General features: G+C 29.3%; 3 protein-coding genes and 1 pseudogene across 5 annotated transcripts; 2 read left to right on the forward strand and 2 right to left on the reverse strand.

Annotated features, from left to right (window-relative positions):
* The first annotated feature begins 818 nt into the window (after window positions 1–818).
* On the forward strand, window positions 819–3,549 carry LOC149885695 (metabotropic glutamate receptor 7-like). Its single transcript, XM_090093476.1, has one exon. It carries the CDS (start codon window positions 1,467–1,469, stop codon window positions 2,820–2,822), a length of 1,356 nt encoding a protein of 451 aa, XP_089949602.1. The 5' UTR covers window positions 819–1,466; the 3' UTR covers window positions 2,823–3,549.
* A 3,869-nt stretch (window positions 3,550–7,418) lies between these two features.
* On the reverse strand, window positions 7,419–12,845 carry LOC145196679 (uncharacterized). The gene is made up of 11 exons (XM_090094241.1): window positions 12,504–12,845; window positions 12,251–12,415; window positions 11,950–12,120; window positions 10,409–10,591; window positions 10,234–10,296; window positions 8,917–9,000; window positions 8,728–8,802; window positions 8,558–8,608; window positions 8,066–8,301; window positions 7,722–7,899; window positions 7,419–7,620 (listed from the first exon to the last, which is right to left on the reverse strand). The coding sequence occupies exons 1-11, from the start codon at window positions 12,745–12,747 to the stop codon at window positions 7,460–7,462; spliced, it is 1,611 nt and encodes a 536-aa protein (XP_089950367.1). The 5' UTR covers window positions 12,748–12,845; the 3' UTR covers window positions 7,419–7,459.
* A 92-nt stretch (window positions 12,846–12,937) lies between these two features.
* On the reverse strand, window positions 12,938–15,157 carry LOC149885696 (uncharacterized). Of its 2 annotated transcripts, XM_090092105.1 has the most exons (2): window positions 14,725–15,127; window positions 13,399–13,760 (listed from the first exon to the last, which is right to left on the reverse strand). In XM_090092105.1, the coding sequence occupies exons 1-2, from the start codon at window positions 14,999–15,001 to the stop codon at window positions 13,639–13,641; spliced, it is 399 nt and encodes a 132-aa protein (XP_089948231.1). In that variant the 5' UTR covers window positions 15,002–15,127; the 3' UTR covers window positions 13,399–13,638. The 2 variants fall into 2 exon arrangements, with proteins under 2 accessions (XP_089948230.1, XP_089948231.1); XM_090092104.1 differs by having other exon boundaries at window positions 12,938–15,157.
* A 1,635-nt stretch (window positions 15,158–16,792) lies between these two features.
* On the forward strand, window positions 16,793–19,456 carry LOC149885697 (uncharacterized; annotated as a pseudogene). The gene is made up of 2 exons (XR_016454607.1): window positions 16,793–17,199; window positions 17,308–19,456. The product of XR_016454607.1 is annotated as an uncharacterized LOC149885697 (transcript).
* The last annotated feature ends 5,039 nt before the right edge of the window (window positions 19,457–24,495 follow it).

A 24,495-nucleotide genomic window follows, 5' to 3' on the forward strand; every position in this document is an offset into this window, starting at 1 on the left:
TCAAACACTGCAAGAAGCGTAAAAAAATATTATTTGTATTATATAAAAGTTATAAATGTAAGAGTGCTAACCATTACACATTAATAGAATATTTGTTGAGCTTTACTCTATTATAGAATATACTAAGGACGACAAATATAGGTTTAGCCCTTTTAGATTATACCTTGCGCATTCATAACCAAACTATCCTCAAACCTCACCCTTACCTAACCAAGTACTCCCCAGACCACTAACCTCGATCCCAACCTTCATATACCTGATCCACTTAACTCTTAACCCAAATCTTCCCCTTCCCCTTCCCCTTCCCCTCCCCCATCCCCTTCCCCTTCCCCTTCTCCTTCCCCTTCCCTTTACATTAATCAAATTACAAACATTAAACCAAACATTAAATTAAATAAATGATTGAAACATTAAAAACGCCACCCTCCCATTATGGTCATTAGCAAGGTTTTTTTTTAACAATTGTCTCTTATGGTCAGAACTTTTATTGTTTTATTTCTTTTGTTAATTGACTAAATCATACCAGGTAGATATCATACCATTTTACTTCATTTAATTAACAAATAATATATTTTTAAATTTTTTGTTTGATAAATACGCGTTTAAAAATATTCTTCAATATATTTATTTCGTCTATTTTTTAAAATTCGATTAACATAAACTTTACAAAGCCCTATTCTGCTTAACAATTCAAATCTAAAAATAAGAGTATTTTATTATGAAAATAATAAATTTCTAATAAAAAATCAAAAAACATATTTTATTTGATATTCATTTCAATAGAAGTTTAAATATTTAATTTAGCTATATTCTTTTGGACAAATTTTTCCAACTGATTGTGTGGATTTCATCATGTGGGTTTTTGTTGTGATAGTGGCCATGGTTCTAAGATTGATTTTTATAGAATTCATAAACTCAACTCCCACAACTATACTACATCCCTGGAAATTATATTAAACATAATTCTTGGCGAAACATTCCGAACAAAATTAAATCAAAGCGAACTGTTTTTAATTGCAACAGATATCGACAAAGAAGCGATAGAATTAATTTCAGATATTATCGCTTCGTACGATAAAATAAAACTTTTTGATGTCAATAGTAAAAACTATGGGATATCTTACTATGAAAACTCAGTGCCACTATATTTTAAATTCAATGAAGAGAACCTAAACAACTACATCCTCGGAAAGTGTGAGTTAGAAAACCTCGTTGTTATAATCGCAACAGATAGAGGCGAGGAGGATGTTTTTTCAGGCTTTTATGAATACGCCATAACATACACCGACTTATGCATCATAAAATACTTAATTGATATCAAAAACACTTCGTACCTGGCAGCTATCATAAATGAACTTGCATCATATAAATACATTAACAAACTTAACATTTTGTTTGGAGCTTCTTTTAGCGATTTAGATTTGTTTCTGAAAATCAGCGAAACTAATGGTCTGAAGATCATAAATATGCATGTATTCAATGATTTTACGTCATCTTATGATTTGGAGAATTTAGCTAGAAAGTATAAAAATACAATTGATTATCTTCATGCGATTAATGGTTTCAAAATGATTAAATTAAAACTTCATTTCTGTTTTTTCTTTCTGAATGACTTCTATCCGTCAGAAATTTTGAGTAGATATTTTGAATATCTAAAAGATTCAACCATTAGTAGTAATACTTATATCTGGAATAACGTTACAGACAGCACTGACATTTATTTAAATTATAATTACAAAAGTAGCAAAACTGGAGGTTCTAAATGCCCTCTAATAACGTGTCCACCAGGTTATGAACAAAAACTGACAACTGAGAGTACCAATCAAAAGAAACAGCGATTGAGATTATGCTATCCTTGCGATGAAAATTATTACAAACCAACCACCAGCAACGTTCAATGTCAAAAATGTCCTTTTGAATTTGTTTCGAACGTTAATAAAACGGATTGCAAAGACCTTTTCACATTGGATGAGTTATCATTTCACACTATTGAAGGTCTCATAATTACTTGCTTTTCGATTACCTGCTCTATATTCACCTTGTTCACAATGGCAACTTTGCTGCATAAAAGAAAAAATCCTGTTGTTAAATCAGCAAACTTTTCGTTCTCGATGGTCCAAACCATATGTCATTTGATGGTATCTCTTTCTGTACCACTATTATATATGAACAAGCCTGTATTTTTAATATGTTCCACTCGACATATATTTGTTGGCTTCTTGTTTACAACTTCCGCATCAATCAGTTACATAAAAACCAGAAAGTATCTCCGCATTTTTAAGAGTTTTTGTCATCTGTCAAACAGAGAGAAAGTTGTTGCCACTTCCATGGATGTAATGATAATAGCTTTCTTTTTAATTTTTCAACTATTGATGGCAGCTGTTTTGCTGATAAAGTCGCCTCCAGCTATTTTAGCACATTTAAACTACGAACAGAGGACCAGAACGTTTCTGTGTTCATCAGACTGGCAACTTGCAGCACAAGTACTTTACATCGGTTTCTTGTTGCTCATGTGTTCCGTTCAAAGCTTTCATGCGCGAAACCTGCCTTCATATTTCAACGAAACAGTCTCTATTACATACAGCACAGGTATATCTTGCATATTGTTGATTTGTTACTTTCCCATTTACTATGGAAACAACAACAATAGAGCTCGGATCTTTGCGATTTCTCTCTTAATCTTAGTGGTGAATCTCACTTTCATGGGAATACTTTTTACACCAAAGTTAGTTTTAATATACTTCAAACCAAAAATGAACACCAAGCACAGCCTTCAAGCTGAATTGAGAACGTATTCAAAAACAGTTTCGGTTGATTCTTAACTTGTTTTAAAGGAACAAGCCCTAGTTTTTTATCAAAGTGGGGTATTACAGTTTTTGGTTGTTATTATAGTTTTCCTATTCTTGGTGGAATACAGGAATTCAGAAATTTTAGTTGTTAATCATTCATCTGATTTTTTTAATGTGACAATTCTTAGATTTTGTGATTTTTTCATTGTTAGATTAAACTTAAACGTTTAAACTGTTGGTGTAACCAGTACCTTTCTATATTTGAATCATAATTTTCCGCTCTTTCTCAATCTTGTGCCCGAGAGTATGAATGGCTTGATTTGATGGGATTTCGTCTTTTACCTCTTGCTGAGATAATACTAAAGAACACTGTCATTAGATGCCAGTTCGCTAGCAGGAAGATGGTTTAAACATGAAATAGGTAACGTCGATTGGATATATTTGAGACTTCATAGGTAACTTGAGGCGAAAACATTATATTTATTTTAAGAAGTTTGACAGCCATGGAATTTCTGATAAATTAAATGATGACACCAATAAACCCGCGAGTATCAGTACAAGGTTTTTTTAACTTGCTAAAAGTAAAGTTATGCTTTTGTTCCAAATTGCTCCCCTGCTCTTCCAAGTACTGTACTCACATGAAGGTATTCAAACCTACAAGCGGAATGGCTATTTTCTTTCTTTTTTCTTTTCTTTTAAGATTTTGTGTGGATTTTATTGAATATAGTTTTTTGAACAATATATTTAATTGATATGCAAATTGATTTAATTATTATAAGTCATCTGAAAACCATTAAGGATTCCGTTTATATTTGTTGTTCCCTCCCATGTTTTTGTTATACAGTTCTTAATCACGATGTTTAAAGCCGCTTATCTCTAATTAAAGACGTGATTGAGACTCCTCTCGAAAACACGCAAATATTAAATGATAGTTGTTCTGGTCACAGAAACAACCTATTTGCAGAACAAAATCATTTTTCTGCTTATATTTGGAAAAATATTTTGGAGAAACACACTTTTATGCCGCAGACAAAGCAATTCAAAAAAGTTGTTACATAGTGTTATCGAGTAAAATGTGGAACATATTGGGTTGGCAGCTAAGTAAATTCGGTTTTATAGTATGAAACAAACTCATGTATTTCAATACAAAGAATAATCTTTAATCAGTTACATATTTTTCATTTTGTTCAATTAACTTTTGCCATCTTTCTTGCAGCTATGATTCCACCCTCGTAGTACTTCTGGTACTTATCAGTAAAAAATTGAACTACATGCGATTTATATTCATCATCATCTGTAAACAATTTACCATTCAAAAAGTTCTGCAAGCTTCAGGGCTGTGTTGTGGATATGAAGAACGTTGCATTACTTTCCAACCAAGCGCCAGTATTTTCCCACGGGTTGCTAAAACTGTGTGAGATCTTGCATTTTCACGGTGGAACACTATTTCTATCCAATTTATCAATTCCGGCCGTCTTAAATTGATTGATTCATCCAGATTCATAAGTTGTTAACAGTAAACCTCAGAATTTATTATTTTGTTGCTCGGAAGCAGCTCAAAATACAAAACAACTTTGTAATGCCACCATATTGACAGCATCAAATTTTTTTTATCCAATTCAGTTTCTGATTTGGTTAGTGGTGGTTCATCTTGGTTGCACGATAATTTTTTTCGAATAATGTTGCTGTAGACAACCCATATTTCATAACCAGTAATGATTCGCTTCAAGAAAGCCTTTCTTGAAGCGAATCATTGCAATCATATGTAAACTGACCCTTTCTGAAAGGGTCAGTTTACATATCACAAATGGTCAAAGTACATATAAAAAATGTTGATTCGTTGTGTCAAGTGAATCTCTTTCAAATCATAAGGCAACCAAACATCGATCTTCTCAACAAGTCCAATACTTTTCAAGTGCTTTTCAATAATTGTGTGAGATACATTTAACCACTCTGCAATCTCTCGAACATTTATACAGCGATCATCTTGAACCATAACTTTGGTCGGCTTTCTGAAGTTCATCATCATCAACTTCAGAAAGCCGACAAGTACGCCGCTTTTCTTTGAGAGAAAAATCTCCAGAGCGAAACTTTTGAAACCGATTCTGACATGTGCTCTCTGTTAGACAATCAACCCCAGACACTTCACATACAGTGGCGAGCAAAATAATAGGTGCGAACCAAAAAACTAACAAATACGAGAATATCTTTGAAACAAGTAAAATAAAAATTTGAATTTTTATTAGAACTTTTATTTTATTACATAAATAAACAGAAATTAATAAATATTAAGTTATTAAATATATATAATATATTTTAATTTAAAAAAAATAAATTCCACACCGAGCAAAATAATAGGTGTAAAATAAAAAATGAAGATGGAGGTCAATAGGGTTGCAAATTATTAATATTTTGTTGCATACCCTTTATTTTTTAATACTTCCGTGCATCTTGACGGCATTGAATCCACTAGTTTTCTGCAAACTTCTACAGGAATGCTGTACCAAGCCTCCTGGAGCATCATCCACAGTTCATTTCTATTTTTTGGATTTTGTCCTGAAATTTTAAGTTTTAACTGGCTCCATAAATTTTCAATAGGATTTAGATCCGGTGACTGAGGTGGCCATTCTAAAACTTTTACATTATTGGTCGTAAACCACTCTTTCGCAACTTTGGATGTATGTTTTGGGTCGCAGTCCTGTTGGAAATGCCAAATTATCGGCATATTTTCTTCGGCAAATGGCAACATGACATTATTTAGTATGTCTACGTATGTATATTGGGTCATAATATCTTTGATCCAAAAAAGTGGCCCCACACCGTACCAGGAAAAGCAACCCCACACCATTATATTTCCTCCGCCGTGTTTCACTGTTTTCGCAGTGAAGCGAGGTGAAAGTTCTTGCTTTGATGGTCTTCTTACACACTGTTTTCCATCAGAATTAAATAAATTAATCTTAGTTTCATCACTCCACAAAATATTACGCCATTTTTTGGTCATATCTGGTCCCCGCCAAGCAATATGAATTTTTGCAAAAATTTTTCTTTTCATAATGTTCTTTCTACCAAGTAATGGTACTTTCCTCGGAGTTCGAGCTGGCAACTTACTTTCTAAAAGCCTTCTTCTAACTGTCCAAACACTAATATTTTCATTAATTTCATTTAAAATTTTTGTTGCTGGCTTGAATGGGTCTTTTTTTGAAATAATTGTAATGTGATCATCCGTACGCTGACACGTTTTGCGTGGTCTTCCTCTATTCTCACGTGATTTTTCTGGTTTTAAGGCATTTGTAACTTTATTTTGAGAACATCCCATCGTAACTGAAATTTCCTTGTAAGTTTTTCCTTGTTTTCTTAAATTTCTAATAAGTTTTCTTTCTATCGCTGTGCAATGTTTTCCTCGTCCCATTTTATATCTAATTCTAATTCAATACAAATATGAAATGTTATTATTTTATATAAGTTGTATAAATATTGACCTTACCTTTATATCAACAACAAATAAAAATAATAAAATGTTTTTAATCTTACAGCAAACAGGTTAAAATAAGCACACACCTATTATTTTGCTCCACCAAATTTGTAGGTTAAATATATAAATAGGGTATTCCCCTCATAAATTTGTAAGAAATTGGAAATATACTGCTCTCTGTTATAATAAAATAAGCATAGCTTGTGTAGCAATCAGTTCCTAGATGTCACTTTATAAAATATACTGTAAAATGTCAATTTAAGTGAAATTTATTATTCACACCTATTATTTTGCTCGCCACTGTATTTCTTTGTGAGCTTCAACCGCTTTCTTTCATTTGCGGAAAAAAAAAAAAAACGTGCTAAAAATTTTCATTTTTGCATTCCATTTTAAAATTGATGCACAGCTGACATATAGACAAGTACTCATGCGCCACATGCTTCTAAAGTGCCTCAATGCCTTGTATCAAATGTAAAAAAACCAAATATGCAACAAGAATAACTAGTCGTTAAAAAAATAAAGGATGCTTTTTATGACAAAAAAATCGAAGTTACTTAGTTGCCAACCCAATACGAAGACATTTTAATATTGGAATTTATTCTTTAATTACTGGCGCTCGTGAGTTTATACATCGCAATTAACTTTTACAACAAAGCTGTAAGAGCAGTAAATAAGAATCTCATCGCTATCTTCCGAAACATGTGAAATTTACTTACGAAGCATCTTCAGTTGTCTTTCATATTTTGAGTAAACCTGTACGAAGTGATCAAGCATAGGTTGCTCGGCAAAAGCTACCGATCACTCGACAGAATCCAAAAAGAAAAAAAAAAAGAACCAATAAAACTAATTACAATTAACAAACACCCAAGCAAAAATTCACAACAGGCGCAGTACAGCGCCAGTACTGTCTAATACTGGTGCAATACTGGCAGTCAGTACTGGTTCTGTATTGGCATTTCCATGGGATGATAACGCTTTGCCAGTACTGAATGTCCAGTACTTAACCATAGCTGGCATCTGGTAATGGTATAGTACTGCCTTAATTAAAAATTCGCAACAGGCATAGTATTGCGCCAGTACTGTTTAACACTGGCGCAAGACTGGCATGACACTATAGCATCAATTTTATAAGGTAATCTTTTAAGACAAAAGTATTATTTTTCAATGTTTTTTTTTGTATAATTAAAAAAAAAAAAATTTATAGAATTTCGTCTTCAATTTCAACACCAGCACCACTCTTTTTATTTAGCAATCTATTTTTCTTTCCACCAGCTCTATCCTTCGCACCTGAAAACCAGCGACTTATTTGACTAGAAATTTGTTTTTCGTTCATCTCAGGAAATCTGATTGTTATTACTTCTAAAATAAACATCAAAACTGTGTATTTTAAGGGTTAAGTAAGAAATGAATAAAATAATACTTTATTCATGTTTGTTAAAGTTAGAAATAAGACAATATACCTAGCAAATATTTGTAATTTTCTGTGCCAGAAAAATTCAATTTTTTTACACCATTTGACTCTCGTCCAAAGGCACTGTAAAGCACTTGAATATTCGGTAAAATAATCTTTGGAATTACAAAAGATAAATTTTCCGAAAGTTTTAATGTACTTTTCACATTTAACATCATGAAGCATTTCTAAAAAAAAAAAATTAATCTATAGATAAAATTCATATACTAAATATCAAATAATTAAATATAACATTAATTATAAATAAAAAATAATATTTAATAAAACAATACTTCGTAGCAGACTTAAAACAAATATTTCTAGCATTTTTTGAATCAATACTAAATTGTTTACCAGTTTTTGAATCATTACTACATCACTCTTCAATTGGTTATCAAAATCATGGAAACTCTCTATACGGTTGAATGGTAATTCGTTAATCGTCTGTTCGGTTATTATTTTGTGGATATCAACAGTGTTATTGTTAAGACTAAATAACGTTCTTGTGATTTTTGCTTCCTCTCTAATACGATATTCAATGCTTCTCCTGGCAGACTCCAGATTAGCTTTCGACGCAGGAGCATCTTTAGCTGTCATGAAAACATATATTTTATATTTGCATTAGTAAAGAAAAACAACCATTTTAAATAACTAAATCAGTAATTAATTATTAAATTATCATTATCATTATGTAATTTTTTTCTCAATGTTTAACGTCCGTTTCCACACTTGTGTGGTTTAAACAAGGTTTCCATAGTGTCATTTCCTCATTCAAGTGAAAAGTTAAATTAATTCTTTACAATGAATGAAGAATTGTAAGTAAAAAATTTTTGACAATATCCTAACCTGCAGAGCCACATGTAGGACAATACTTATAATTTGGATTAAGTATCACATCTAAAAAAATATTTTCAAAATATTACATTTGTAAGTAATGATCAACATTCTAAAAAAGATTTCATTGAAAAAAAATTAAAATAATATTTAAATGTAAACTAAGAATTATATTGCATTACCTTTTTTATTTGTTTTATCGTCGCTTAAATGTTTCCTGGTGTCTTCATGTGATATACTGGAATACTTTATCATTTCTGAAAATAATAAACTTTTTGAATAATAAAAATTGCTTTGACGCATTTTTTTGTGTGAGCAACAATAACAGTTATTTGTAATTATAAGGATTTTTTTTATTAAAGAAAACATACGGTTTTGTTTCTCTCTGTTACATTTAGAAGACGCTATTGGGTAATTCCATATGAAATCGTCCAAAAAAAAAAATTTTTGACACCCTTACGTCTCAGAATTTGTTCATTTTTACCTCACTTGCAGTCCACATTAAAAAAATAATAACTGCGAAAGTTTTAGTTAAAAATACACATGGGTTCCAGAGATATTGTCAGTTAAAATAATGCTGACTCATCATTTTAGTGATTTTCTAAAGCGACTACAAATCAACTTTGACATATAGTATCTTTATAATGGCTTGGGGAGATTTCCTAAAATTTGGTACCCCAATAGATTTTTACTTGCGGAATCCAAAAAGAGCAGTGTCAAGACTCCATTGTCTCAGGAAATGCCTCGTTTATCCAATTTTGTTCAAAATTATTGACTTGTAAATTCATGGTTTTTGGAGGTAAAATGAAGGCTGTGGCCCATAATCCCGAATAAAGAGTTTAATTGTATATCATTATTTTATCTTAGGTCTACTAAAAAAAATTAGATTCATCAATTGTCTCTCTAATACTTGATCAAAATTTGCGTTTTAAAATTGTGTCTTTATAGAAAAATTTTAATTTTGTAACGAAAGCAAATGAAATGTTTTTTAAAAAATTTATTTGAATAAAACATCAAATAGTGTTATTTATTGACTAGTTTAGGACGTTTATAGTCATAGGCCAAGGGAGCGCCAGCGGGCCTCTGATCAGTTCTCCCCCCCCATCTCCCTGGGTTTTTTTTTTTTTTTTTTTTTTATGCATTAAATGATAAAATAATAAATAATTATTAAAATTCAATTTAAAAGGATTTTTTTTTTTAAGTTTAAGTTTGAGAAGCAATTTTTTTTTCATTATTTACCTCTTATTTTAAAGTAAGCACTGAAAACTAAGATCTTTTCACGATTTTAAAAATCATAAATTTTAAAACCAAAAATATTGAAATGTTTTTTAAAACATTTTAACAATCAATATCTTTATAGTATTACTTAGTAGATTAATACTAATATAGCCATTGACATAATAAGGTGGACAGTAGGATTTATCTAAACGCTTCTCAGCCTTCCATCCAAGGATTTGAAAAAAAGAAAGACAAATTCTAAATCCAAAATAGGTAAATAAAATTACAACAAAATTATTTTAAATGTATTTATTTATTTTTTTTGTAACCAACTGTTTATATTCTCTAAATCTAAATCAGATATGTTGTACATACAACCTGATATTGTTGTGGCTGTAGAAAGTAGACATATAACTTCAGAATTGAGCGCCCAATACTCGTCATTTCTCATTGGCCAAAGAAGTTTTTACCTGGTCCATGTGGATGCATGAATCTGACTTTTATATCAAGCTCACTTACATCTTCAGCAATCACTACCCACCAAAATCCGTCATAAAAACATGCAATATAATCCTTTTTTTTTAATGTTTAATTAAATCTCTGTATTATGTTTGCGTTTTGGAATGATATCAAATATTTCAATACATGTATCAATACTTGTTTTTTTATAACTTATAGTGTTTGAAGCAATTGGAATAAAATGATGATATGTCCTTTTGCCAGGAACTGTTCTTCCACTTAAATACTTACTGCAGAATTTCCAACCTGGGGTTACATAAACATTTTGTTGCAAAAATTTAGCCAAGTCTAGGGAAATCTTTATATAACCTAAGAAACAAATTTAGTTTTAAGTTTTTAAAAAAATTGAAAATATAAAATTTTTTATAAATAATAAAATGTTTTTCTTTTATTTTAATTTCCATATCAGTTCTGTTGTAATTAATGTTAGATTATCTTTTATAGCAGTTTTTTTACTTTCCATGTGTGTTCCAAAAGGATTGCAACACTTTGTAATTTTTCTCTCAAAATATTTTCCATAGAATTGCTCATGATAACAACATATATCTCTTATTGAAAAATATTTTTCCTTTAAATTTGCTCGCCATATTATTCTTGTTTTTCACAAGAAAGATCTTTGAATTGAACAAAACCTTGTTTTCTAGAAAATCCAGTTTTGTGGCAATTAATGTTAAGACTTTTTCCAATTTCCTATTTCTCCATATTAAATATGTTTATTATTTATAATATTACCTGCTAAAAAAATACAAAAACAATAAAATTCACAACCATTCTTTAAAAAAATACAAACAAGGAAAGCGCAACCTTTAAAAAGAACAAAACAAAACATTTGCTTGCTTTTGATATAATAAGAGGTAAGCATTCACCGATTTGAATTGAAATAATGAAAAAAAAATTGCTTCTCAAACTTAAACTTAAAAAAAAAAAATCCTTTTAAATTGAATTTTAATAATTATTTATTATTTTATCATTTAATGCATAAAAAAAAAAAAAAAAAAAAAACCCAGGGAGATGGGGGGGGAGAACTGATCAGAGGCCCGCTGGCGCTCCCTTGGCCTATGACTATAAACGTCCTAAACTAGTCAATAAATAACACTATTTGATGTTTTATTCAAATAAATTTTTTAAAAAACATTTCATTTGCTTTCGTTACAAAATTAAAATTTTTCTATAAAGACACAATTTTAAAACGCAAATTTTGATCAAGTATTAGAGAGACAATTGATGAATCTAATTTTTTTTAGTAGACCTAAGATAAAATAATGATATACAATTAAACTCTTTATTCGGGATTATGGGCCACAGCCTTCATTTTACCTCCAAAAACCATGAATTTACAAGTCAATAATTTTGAACAAAATTGGATAAACGAGGCATTTCCTGAGACAATGGAGTCTTGACACTGCTCTTTTTGGATTCCGCAAGTAAAAATCTATTGGGGTACCAAATTTTAGGAAATCTCCCCAAGCCATTATAAAGATACTATATGTCAAAGTTGATTTGTAGTCGCTTTAGAAAATCACTAAAATGATGAGTCAGCATTATTTTAACTGACAATATCTCTGGAACCCATGTGTATTTTTAACTAAAACTTTCGCAGTTATTATTTTTTTAATGTGGACTGCAAGTGAGGTAAAAATGAACAAATTCTGAGACATAAGGGTGTCATGGTCTGGATGATTTCATATGGAATGACCCTATTTTCTTTATTTTGGGGGACGAGAACGATGAATCATTAGATTGTTCATCACGAGATGATGATCGTTTTTTCTTTACTTTAAAGGAAACAAAGGACTCTTCTGAAATATCACTATCTCCAGAGCTTTCAATACTAAGCTCTAAAACAGATAAGATATAGTGATTATTTAAAAAAAACAAAAAAAAAACAGTTATATGGTTAAATAAATCTTTCAATTTTTTAAAATATTTCAAGTAATGTTTGTTTGCATTAATAAAAAAATACCATACCTTTAAATGAAGAGATATCTTTTAAAGATGCTTTAAGTTCAGAGCTGCTTAATTTAACAGGAACAGATTCTCCTTCTGAACTATTTGGATCTTCAAAATTACTGCTCTGTACTACAAATTCAGAGCATGCCCTAATCATCCGTCGCAATCCTTGTTCATAGCTTTCTATCATGTAAATAAATATCTTTTAATATGACAGCATTTAAGTTAAAACGCATTTAAAATTGATTACATAAAGATTTGAATTACATACTTGCTTCTTTAATTAAAACAATTTCAAAACTCTTCCACAAAACTCCTGGTATTAATGACATTTTACTCATTGAATCAAGCGCATGATACTCGTTTTCAGATGGATATTTACAGAATAATTTGTCTTTTTTAGAATACATCCATAAAATTGGAATAACATCAATACATTCCTTTCCATGCTTTTTTTTCCATGTTTTTTCAAGAAACTTGACTACAACATGAGTTGTACTTGTCTGAAGATTCATATTAATTAAATACCTTATAAAAATAGCAAATTAAATTTAAAATTACTTTTACAAAATACTGTAATTCAGTTACTTTGAATACTGATTATTTCAAACTAAAATAAACAGTTATTGTTCAGTAAATCTGAACAAAAAATATTCTAAAGATAAAATAGTTTAAAGCCTTCAAATATTCATAACACTATTCAAATAAGATAAATCTATTGACAAATTCAAATAACAGACTTGTATTGTATGTTACATTAAACAGTCTAGTATAATACAATAATAATTGATAAATGTAATATAAAGTTAACAAATGTATTTTAGATTTTTTTATGAATCATGAAGATAAGTTATGGCAAATGTATTATCATTGCTTTCAAACAAAACACATTTTTTAACAATATTTTCTAAAGAAACTGTTTCTTCATTTGTGGATATTCTTCCAAGTTTCATTATTCCAACTTTTGAAGAGGCACATGGATACTGAAAAAACATCATTGACATCCATAAATATATAACCTTGCAAAAAGAAATTATGTTGCACTTTTCGGATTCTTGTTATTTTAAAAATATGGCCAGAACACATTTTTACAATGTCATCTGGCTTTTTAATGCTAAGTGTAACTCCTTAAAATATTATATCTTCAAAATTAACATCATCTTCAAGCATAGTATTAAAGTTCATTATAAGAACTTTCTTCTTAATTGCATTTTTATTTTTTAATTTTGGACAGGCTTTTTGTTCAGATATTCTTCTAGCCAACTGACCCAAAGTATTATTTCTTCCTCCAATTAGTCGTTTAATTTTACCAAGATGGTTTTCAAAAGGAAATGCAGATATTGTAGATAAAGACATCTTAGTGTACTCAACATCATCAGCTAAGTGGATTAAATTGTGTATATTCATTACCTGTGAACCAGTGCCATAAATGACGGAGTTAGCTCAAAGAATTTCCTCAATAACTCTTTGGCATAGTTTACATTATGAAGGCAAAGTTGAGGATCACAAAGTATTCGACAAGCCACAACTAAAAGCAGAAAATGTTTATACATTTGACTAGGCAGAATATTGTGTAGTAACAATGATCCACAGTAATGTAAAAAAAAAACGTAATTGTGTGGCTTTCCAATGTGCAAAATTATGTATATCAAACTTTTTTCTTTGAAACTCTTTGGGTATAAAATTCACTAAGATTTTCAATTTTAAATTTAAACATTTAATATCTTCCACAGATAGATTGCATTTATGGTTTACTTTTTTAGTGCCAATTAACTGCTGCATAATCCATTTCATGACCCCAAGGTAAATTAAATGCATAGAATCCAAGAACATTGATTTAATTGGGTCAAAACCTGGTATATCTAACAATGGGGATTTACCTGAACCTAAATGGTGTTCAATTTGACTTTTCATTTCAAAACTACTTTTTGTTCGTAGCTTAGATCTCATATTAGGATAAACTCTTTTTTTTTTAATTGTCGTCCCTCTGGTCTCGCAACGTTCACATGCATAATAACCACCATGTCCTTTACATTTTTTAACAAATGATCTGGCAGGTGTGTCACAGGAAAAGCCTACAACCTCTATTTTAAAGGTCACTTGACCAATATTTACTCCATTTAAAACTAAATATTTTGCTTCAGAGACAAAATCTTCTAAAAAAACATCTACACTTTGTGGTTTAGAATCCCCACTATAAACAGCTATGATAAATGGTTGTGAATTATATTCGTTGTGCAAAATAAGTCCCAAGATAGCCCAAAATTGTTGATTAGAACCATCGAATAATGGTAAACCATCGATATTAAATAATAAACAAATAACACTATCAGTATAATCCTCAGTAATGACATCATTTAAACCTTCTTCTATATCAAGAAACATAAAATATCCCATTGTGTTTTTTACGCTATTCATTAACTTTATATTTTTATTTTCACAACAATTGGTTTCTGTTAAATCAGGTGATTGCTGATAAAAAGATTCATTACCTGAAAAACTGTCCTCTGGAAATGTACGAGTAAAGTATTCTGAATCAAAAGATGAATCAAATTGGAAAATAAAATTGTTATCGTGTTCAGAAATAGTAATATGAGTATCTTCAGATTGATAGGTTATTAAATTACTAGAAGAATCAATTTCAATAGATGAATCAATTGCAGTGTCCAAATATTCAGATAAATTTTCTTCTGAATAGAAAGCTTTAAATTCATTTTGGTTTTGTTGTTTAAAATGACGGTGTTTCTTTTGTCTATAATATGCAGCCATGCCTTGAAATAACCATAAATAGTATAACTAAATACAACTGAATGTTAAATATACATTTTATCAATAGTTTTCAAAAGTAAAATTGATTTAAGGTTATCTATTAGCTTATATTTTTAAAATGAAAAACACCCATCTTTAAAATATTTTATAGCAAATACATATATTATTTGATAACATATATTTTTATTATTATTATTATGACAGTATATATATATATATATATATATATATATATATATATATATATATATATATATATATATATATATATATATATATATATATATATATATATATATATATATATATATAAATTAGTAAAAACACTTATCTAATTTTTCTTTTTCTTTGACAGTTTGTTTCTCTATCAGTAGGATCATCAGGAAGCATATATATATATATATATATATATATATATATATATATATATATATATATATATATATATATATATATGCCTATCTCTCTCTCTCTCTCTCATTCTGCATTAGTTTCTGGAACAGTAAATACAAATGCACCAAGAATTTCCAGCAGTTGAGGCTTTACTACAGTATTGACATTATTTGTAACTTCTAAAACAGTTTTCCATCCTAATAGTATAGGAACAGATTCAGCTTCCCAGTTTTCTAGATTTATATCTAAACAAGTTTTGATAAAACAATAAGAGTCAAAAATGTCATTATCACTTATGACAAAAATAGGTAATGATTTAGTTTTATTAAGAAAATATGTGTACACTTCCTTAAAATCCTCATATAGAAATTTTTCCTTTAACATAAGATATTTTACATTCCTTGCTTCATTACAAAATCTATCAGCCCACTTTTTTAAATAACTAATTATGGTATTATAAAATCTCACTACAACAGAAACTACATGCTCTCTATCTAATAATGCTTCTGCTTCAAGTTTTTTTGAAAGATTATCTGCCATAAATGGTATAAATTTGCATGCAAGTGCTTGTAAAACTCCATTGATACTTCTACTGCACTTTTATCATTTCCTTCTAACTTTTTGACAGTCTCACCAAACAAATGAAATTGGGATCTTACACAAAGTTGAAATTAAAAAGTGATTTCTAATAATTTATTGCTCTGTTCTTTTAAGAACATTGAGCACTCAATTTTATGGAATACATTTATAATTGTTGTTATATATATATATATATATATATATATATATATATATATATATATATATATATATATATATATATATATATATATATATATATATATATATATATATATATATATTTAATAATAACTTAACTTATAACAGTATATTAACGAAAAATGATAATAGCAAAATTTGTTTTATATTTTATAAAATTCTAAACAAGTACTTATTAATCAAAACTATTTTTAACTGACAGTTTACCAAGACAAAGATGAAAAATCAAGTAACATACGCCAGATTTTATTAAATAAAAGTGAATCTGGTTTATAATTACCATAATTAATTATCGTGTGCCAATAATTATTGTGACAGATTAATCTGGCACATTAATGCACATGTGCCAAAAAAGACTTTTTTTGGCAAAAAAGAATTCGAATTCTTTTTTCGAGGCCCAAAAATCCGTTATGTGCCAACACTGGAATAAGGGATCATTTTACGTATACACGCGCAGTAGGCAGGTCCGTTTTTAGGGGTCGAAAAAACTATAACTTTGCCACTTTATTTTCCCATTCTACGTTGATATACAAGACTTTTTCTAAAAAAATTTTTGAAAAATTTTAAATTTCCTGACCTCCCTTGGGGTTTGAATATTTTATATTTAGTACATTTTTTGGTGAATTTTTTTTTTTTTAATTTGCTCTGCCGGACCTACGCGGAGTTATAACCACAGCGAGCAATAATTTATTTAATGAAACTGCGCTGCATTTGTAACTTTTTAAATTTAAAATGGCAATATCAACACGTTCAAATACTGAAATATATTTATTAGGACAAACCCACGAAATTGATTGCAGAAGTTTGCCTACAAAAGGCGACGTTTTAAGATATTTTTATCACTGCTGCAGATTACTAAATTTCAATAAAAATAAAAAACACACCGAAATTATATCCTGCCCTCTTGATATAAATCACGAGCTGCTTTGTAATGATAAAACATGTCAGCCCAAATGCGTTGTTTCTGCTCTTAGAAAACCGTGACTTATGGGTGGTATACCACACATTAGTTGTAGAAGTATTAGGTAGCTATCGATTTAAATAATATTCATAGTTTATTACATAGTTATTGATAATTATTGATATAAAAATTTAAGCTAAATGACAAATAAAAATTTGTTAATTTATTTTAGGGAAAATGTTTCCAAGTTAATATATCATCACAAGAAAATGGTATCTTATCGTTCAAAAAAAACGGAAACACAAAAGCTCCATGAAAATAATTTTTTTGGCATTAGAAAAAGAATTGCTTGACATAGGGCACCCAAAACTTTATGAAATAATTGAAAAAGATAGAATTCGATCAAAAGATGCAAAAGAATGCGATATTTTGTTTTATGAAGACCAAAAAACTGCAAGAACAATGGTAATTGACAAAATAGACAAAAAATATCAAAAAGTTTATTCCAACAGAGAGTTTTGCAAAAGGAAAGCCAAGGAGTTTGAGCAAATGGAGGAATCTACCACAAAAAACTCAAAGTTAAAACAATTTTCACCAAATAGCAATTGTATTTAATGGAAATCAAGAGTTATTTTTGTTAGAAAATTTTGATAATGATAAACAATCAATGATAACTGAAAAACAATCAACTAACATAAAACGAAATAAAGTGACAGTAACAGTAGATATTGATGAACTTATCTAAAAAACTTCAATATTTTGTGGGCGTTTTGGAATTTCTGTTGGAGTACAGACAGGATTATTAGCATTATTTTTAAGATGTGGAAATATCAATCTTAATGAAGTAAAACTTTCAAAGACAAAAGTAGAAAAAATAAGAAAAGATTTATATTTAAGTGAATCAGAATTAGTTAAAGAAAAAATAAAAGAAAAATGTAAAAATTGTAATTTAATTTTGCACATTGACACAAAAAAAGTTACGGCTTTAAATGAAGACTATATTTCTGAAGTAAATGAACGTCTAGCTATTGTTGTTACAAGTCCAGACTGGGATTTAAATACAAATGGAAAGCAACAGGATGAGCTGCTAGGCATACTTGAATGTCAATCAGGAAAAGGATATGATCAAGCATTGGCATGTTTTAATGTTATAAAAAAGTTTGGAATTGAAAGCCTTATAATTGGAATTTGTGCTGATACAGCAGCATGTAACACTGGTTGTAATAAGGGTTGTATAAGTATTTTAGGAGAACTTTTAAATCGACCTCTGTTAAGGCTTCTTTGTAGAAAACATTCTCAAGAACGACATATTTTACATGCAATAAATGCAATCACTAAAACAGAAAGCAAAGGTCCATCAAAATCTATTTACACGAGATTCAAAGCTGCTTGGCCAATGAATTATGAAAATGTTCAAAAAAATATGGATCAGTTATCAAAGTTTCCGTGGTGCAAAGTTATTGGAACTCCATTAGAAGATATGGCTAAAAAAAGTTTATCTTTTTGCAAAAAAGCTTTGGAACTTCATACTTTCCCCAGAAATGATTATAAACATCTGTGTCAATATGTCATTGTTTTTCTGGAAGGAAGGGAGGCAGTTCCTGGATTTATTATACACAAACCAGCTGCTGAACATGAAGCTAGATTTATGGCAGATGCTTTATACATTTTGGCAATGAAGCTTACTCAACCAATCATAAAGTTTTTAACCCTAGAGGAAGAAATAGTATTTTCAAAGGCTGCAATATATGTAGCTTCAGTTTATGCAAAAAACTTTCTCTAATCAAGTCAAACTGCTTCTGCTGCTCATAATGATTTGTGTACGGTTAAGGAGATGATAAAAATGAAAGATTTTGATGCTGATGTCCCTCAAGCTTTTATTTCAAGCTATCTTAGACACAGTCATTATCTTTCTGAAGAAACAGTTGTCTTTTGTTTATTTGATAAAAGTCTTGACAATAAAATTAAAGAAAAAGTTGCTCAGCAGTTGTTAAAAACAAATTTACCTGAAGTCTTTAAACTTAAAAAGTTTAAGCCTGTAGAAATAAATGAAAATTCAGAACTTAATGATTACGTTGGTCAAAATTCTTGGCTAATATTTAAAATAGTTCCTTACTTACCAAATTGGTTAGAAAGTCCACCTGATTTGTGGACTCATGATTCTGATTATAAAAATATGCAAAGGTTTATAAAGAGATTAGTCTGTGTCAATGACTGTTGTGAGACTTTAATCGATTCAATAATTAAAGAGGAAAAGTTACAAGATATTTTACTGGTTTTGAAGGAACACAGAGTTAATTTTCCATTTTATAAATGTAACTGGTCCAAAGAAATACTTAATAAATTGTAAGAAAAGTTTTTATAAGAAAAATTTAACTGAATTTTTATGTATATTATTTACAAAACGTGTTTGTAAAACCTTTAGTCAAAGTATTTTACATTTTTAACAGTTTACTTTAATTTATCTTTATTAAGTACAATATTTGGATTACTTATTTAACAAACCTATTAAATGCAAACTTTATTAAGTTTTTTAATGAATATTTAAGAGTATTTAGATAAATACACAATTAAAAACATAGTAAAAACCAGGTCTTTAAAAAGAAACCAGGTCATGTTTCAAAATGTGTTATCTCGAGAAATTTTAAATATTTTGAGCTCAAATTTTATACGAACCTTCCTAATAGTAGAGCCAACTCACCCCAAAAAAAAATTATTAGTTTTGTTGGTCTTTGATCCAATTAAGATAGCAATTTAACGAAAAATTGGTCAAAAATGACTTTTTTAAAAATATTCAAACCCTCAGGGAGATCAGGAAAATTGAAATATTTTTAAAACTTTTTTTGGAATGGTCTTGTATATCAACGTAGAATGGGAAAATAAAGTGGCAAAGTTATAGTTTTTCCGACCCCTAAAAACGGACCTGCCTAACGCGCAGCCTTGTCTAACATTTTAATCGGTGCTTTGCCTGCACTGGCCGGCCAACGATTGGTTAGCCAATACTGGCGCAGTACTTCGCCTGTTGTAAATAAAGGCGCAAAACAAAAATTTCCGATTGGGCAATTACAAACTAATCAACGTTTTTAAACTTATGATAAAAATAATCATGTTTGAGCGATAAAAATACGAACAAAAATTTACCATTTTTTTCTTCGGAAAATCCACCTTTTGCTTTTCTGACTGCACATAAGTTTTGGCATAAGCTTCATTAAATTACCCAAATAAATTGGTGAAATATTATTCCACACTGGATGTAAAATTGACCACTAATTTGTTGTTGATGTAGGATAATCTTTTTGTACCTCACGATGTTGATGATGTAGGATAATCATTTCGTACCTCAAGATCCCGCACCTGATTTAACGCTTTCCACACTTTTCTAGAGTATAATGATCAGCTTTTTGAAATTTAGGAGATGACGTCATGCAATACGGAGAAGGGTGCTTTGATGCTGCAGCTTGTTTTCCAACCATTTGAAGCAAAACCTTTCGATATTCAGAAACTGTGTAATCTAAGGATGAAATATTTAACTTATCCAAAACTAACCGCATTTTATGGTATTTTTAATTAAATGAAGGCAAAATGACCAATATAATAGTTTTGAGGACGCCTGAATCTTTAAAATCTTTGCACGGATATCCGTCACACTTGCTTAGCTTCTCTGGAATTTTATTATTTTTTAACTCCGGCTTTAGGGTTATTGACAATTGAACTTTAAGGAATCCCTTCCCTTTGTCTACACCTAATTTGATATCAACCTCATTTGTTCCTTGATTTCTGTGATTAAGTACCATTGCTACAAGCTCTTCAATGTGATTGCAATACACAAAAGGATTATCTTTATCTACCAACAATACATTCATCAAAAATCAAAATGAATGATACAAATTGTAATCTAGCTAAAAAATACTTTTTTTTTGGTAATAGTTTATTTTGGTAACAGCAATTGGAGTTTTTCACAATGGAATAATTTTCCAATCATTTCGTTGTTCTCAATCAGCTTAATATTTAAATAAGATTCCACACTTGATGTCCATCCTGCTCCACTTCTCAGAAATCGTGCAACTTCAATCATGGCGCGATTATATAGAAATCATAATAAAGTTATTTCAAAAATTGGCTTTAAACTAACATAACAAATTTATTTTTAAAAGTATTTTTAAGCAACTAAAACTTACCTGGAATATAGTTTTAATTGAAGTTTGTACAATTCATCATAAGAAAAGAAAGGTTTCATAATCTCAGTCTTTCCGAAAGAGACAGTGAGTTGCTTCGGACCAAAAGTTTTCAAAGCTAAGGTGTTCCCGGAGTCTTTTGTACTGAAATCTTTGATAGAGCTTAAAAAAACTTTTCCTTGCGCTGTTGGGGATGTTTATTTTACAATGAAAGTCAAATTCTTTTGTCTTTCTAATTTCGTACAGGGATGTGGAACTCCTTATCCCACTTGGGCATAGCAATCTTGACAAATTAGTCTTTCTGCAGGTTTATTTGAAACATCTTCAGCGCCTTGATAAACAAGTTTTCCCGACACACATTCAACCAAAGGGGCCTATATTTTTTCCATTTTTGACTTGCCCCCATTTTCGGAAATAAAACATTCACATTTTTTCCCTCTAATAACTCTGGTATTCAGGTTTAAATTTTATAGCATACGTTTTGCAATTATAACTAAAATAGCGAAACTAAATTTTAACTGAGGTAAATTAGACATCATTATAGTTGTAATTGCCTTCATAACACGGCCGTATAGTGAAGTAAGGATCAGTCCCTGTAAGCCTTTTTCTACATTTTGAGCATAGCATGGTAGAAAAGTCAGGGTTAAATGATATATCGGTCATATCAATGAAATGTCAATATAATGGCTGAAACATGCGTTCAGTTCATATGTCAACGCGTGCAAGGAGTTATTATGCAACTGTTAAATCAACTATTAATAAACTGTTAAATTTCAATATTAAACAAACATTTTTAAAAACTTTAAAAAAAATTTGATAAATATATCACAAACATTTCTAAAAATCTAAATACAGAGGCATGGGCATGATATTGTGGTGTTCAAAACGATCCCTCGAATCCTCCCTAGGTTATAGTTCCTAAAAAAACTTTTAAATTTTATGCTTGTTTTATATTACACTAGATTAAAATTCATCGACAGATTTCAAATTACTTCAAAAAGAAATTTTTCGTTTAAAAGTTGAGACCATTTAAAGTTATTCCAGGGGGTAATTTTAAGCTTTGCATGGTTATTAATCTTAAACGAAAAGAGATTTTTTGATGAAATTTGAAATCTGTCGATGAATTTTTTATCTAGTTTATGATAGATCAAAAATAAAAAAATTTTAAGATTAAAGGAGACGTAGTTCTAGGAAGGAGGCAGTTAGGGGTCGGGGCGGGGTTGGTTTAGCTCCAACTACCCTAATTTTTTGCATGTCATCCTCATTCGACACTGGTATCAATATGCTAGAAATTTGAGTATGTCAGCAATTTCAAAATATTCTAGGAGATTCGTAATACATGTATGGTACAGCTATAAGTATATCATTTTCCCATACTACTCTCAGTTTTCACAACATGAAGAAGAAGATCATTTCTTTTTATAGATACAGATAGTCAATCTGTAGCAGTTGTCTGCTTGCTGTTTTCAATATTAAAATTATTTTATTTAAAAGTACTTATTTTAAAAGCATTTTTTTAAAAAGAAATTTATTATTCACAACCTTTTGGTTATGACTAAAATATTTTTAACTTGCTACAAACTTTCAAATTGATGAGTAAGTTGTTAATTGAAAAAAAACTCAAAATTTAAAAAATCTATTAACAAAGTTAACTGAAAACATATTTAGCGAAAAAAAATTTTGTTTTGAAGAATTAATGTAATAATGGTTTGTATGTAAGAAAATAAAAAACATCATTATCATTATCGCTAATGTCACTGCTTGAAAATTTGAAAAGTTTTTGTTAACTTTTCTTTTCTAAAATAAATTAACTACTACTATGTTAATACTAATAGATGACTTTGAAAAGATGGTTGTTAAACAATACATGGTTGATAAACAAGGTTTGATGCAATTGGCTTTTTTTATTTTTAATATACTAGCTGTATCTGTGACCATTTTAAGAACATGATGATGAGTTTTAATTTTAAGTTTTTTTTTAATGATTTTAAGACCATTCGGTCAACTTTTAATAACCCAACAAAACTTTTCAAATTTATAAGAATATTTTTATATAATTTAAAGTCTAATCATAAAATGTCAGTTGAGAACTGTCATTACCAGTTTAATTTTTCTTTGATAAAACTCCATATTTAAATAACACTTCAGTTATACAAAGCTCAGCATTTTTCTATATCAATGCTGTTTGAAAGTTTTGAAGAAATAAGATCTGCAGTATCCATTCCGAGTCTTAAAAAGATTGATTAAAGAAGAACCTTTTAAACAGTTTTTTTACAAATGACAAAAAAACTTTTTTAAACAAAAAAATATATGACGTTGCTTTGTTAATTTACTTAAGTACTTAAGCAATTTTAAATTTTCTAACTTTTTTGAGATGATAAAACTTCCCTACGCACAGCATCTCCACCACTGCATTTTCAAGATTTTCCTTTGTTCTTTAAAATAATGTTTAGGTTCATTCTGTAAAAGAGGATCATCTTGGGCATGCTCATGGTTTTTTTTATCTCTAAAGACTGCTGCAAAGTTATCTTTTCTGATGATCCATCGCCATCTAATGAACTGATAAAAGCTGATGAGATTGTAGAGTTGTTGTTAAAGAATAAATGATGACATTGTTAACAGCAAGTTTTGTCTTGCGGATGAATTGATGTTAAATTATTTTTTTTCTTATATGCTTTGATTTGTTTTATGAAATATAACTTACTGAAATGTACGCGTAATAATAAGATTTCTCTCCATAAGAAGATGTTTTCTTTTCTACAAGAAGATGTTTTTCTCTTTTTTGAGTATTTTTTTTTTTTATTATTTAGGTTTCGGTCGATAAAATTAGTGAATTTCAAGAAAACTTTCCTCAGCTAAATTCTCTATTTTCTACCTATATCCAAGAAAAATAGTTTTGATTCTTTTGCATGGCTTTTTTTTTTTCATATGCTTTAGAGTATTTTATTCTTACTTTAACTTTTTAGTTAAAACATTTGATAAAATTTTAGAAATAAACTTGCTTTATTGATTTTTCTTTTGAGAACATAATGGTGCTATCAATCCATCATCTTTGTTTATTGGTCAGCTTTATTTCTTTATAGTAAGTTAGTGGTAAAACGTCCTCAGCATTTTCTTTTTAAATAATCAAGTCTCTTTGAAAAACGGTCTAAATTCTGTAACAATCCTTTCAGTTTCCTTCGGCTCAGACTTATCGTTAGCTGCGTTTAAATACTTGACTGAAAAACTTAAAAAATGCAATGTTC

The sequence above is a fragment of the Hydra viridissima genome, unplaced genomic scaffold (assembly GCF_058129835.1).
Source record: "Hydra viridissima isolate aposymbiotic clone 2 unplaced genomic scaffold, HvirCarnegie_v1 scaffold_7, whole genome shotgun sequence".
In the NCBI taxonomy this organism is placed as follows: domain Eukaryota; kingdom Metazoa; phylum Cnidaria; class Hydrozoa; order Anthoathecata; family Hydridae; genus Hydra; species Hydra viridissima.

What these genes read in the sequence shown, in the direction of transcription:
- LOC145196679 (XM_090094241.1), bottom strand. Translation starts at nt 12,747, where the DNA reads ATGAATCTTCAGACAAGTACAACTCATGTTGTAGTCAAGTTTCTTGAA. An exon ending in TGTTTTAATTAAAGAAGCAA is followed by an intron (nt 12,416 to 12,503) that starts GTATGTAATTCA and finishes TTTACATGATAG; the next exon opens with AAAGCTATGAACAAGGATTG. An exon ending in TAGTAATGATTCAAAAACTG is followed by an intron (nt 7,900 to 8,065) that starts GTAAACAATTTA and finishes TTTTTTTTTTAG; the next exon opens with AAATGCTTCATGATGTTAAA.
- LOC149885695 (XM_090093476.1), top strand. Translation starts at nt 1,467, where the DNA reads ATGCATGTATTCAATGATTTTACGTCATCTTATGATTTGGAGAATTTA.
- LOC149885696 (XM_090092104.1), bottom strand. Translation starts at nt 15,001, where the DNA reads ATGGCTGCATATTATAGACAAAAGAAACACCGTCATTTTAAACAACAA.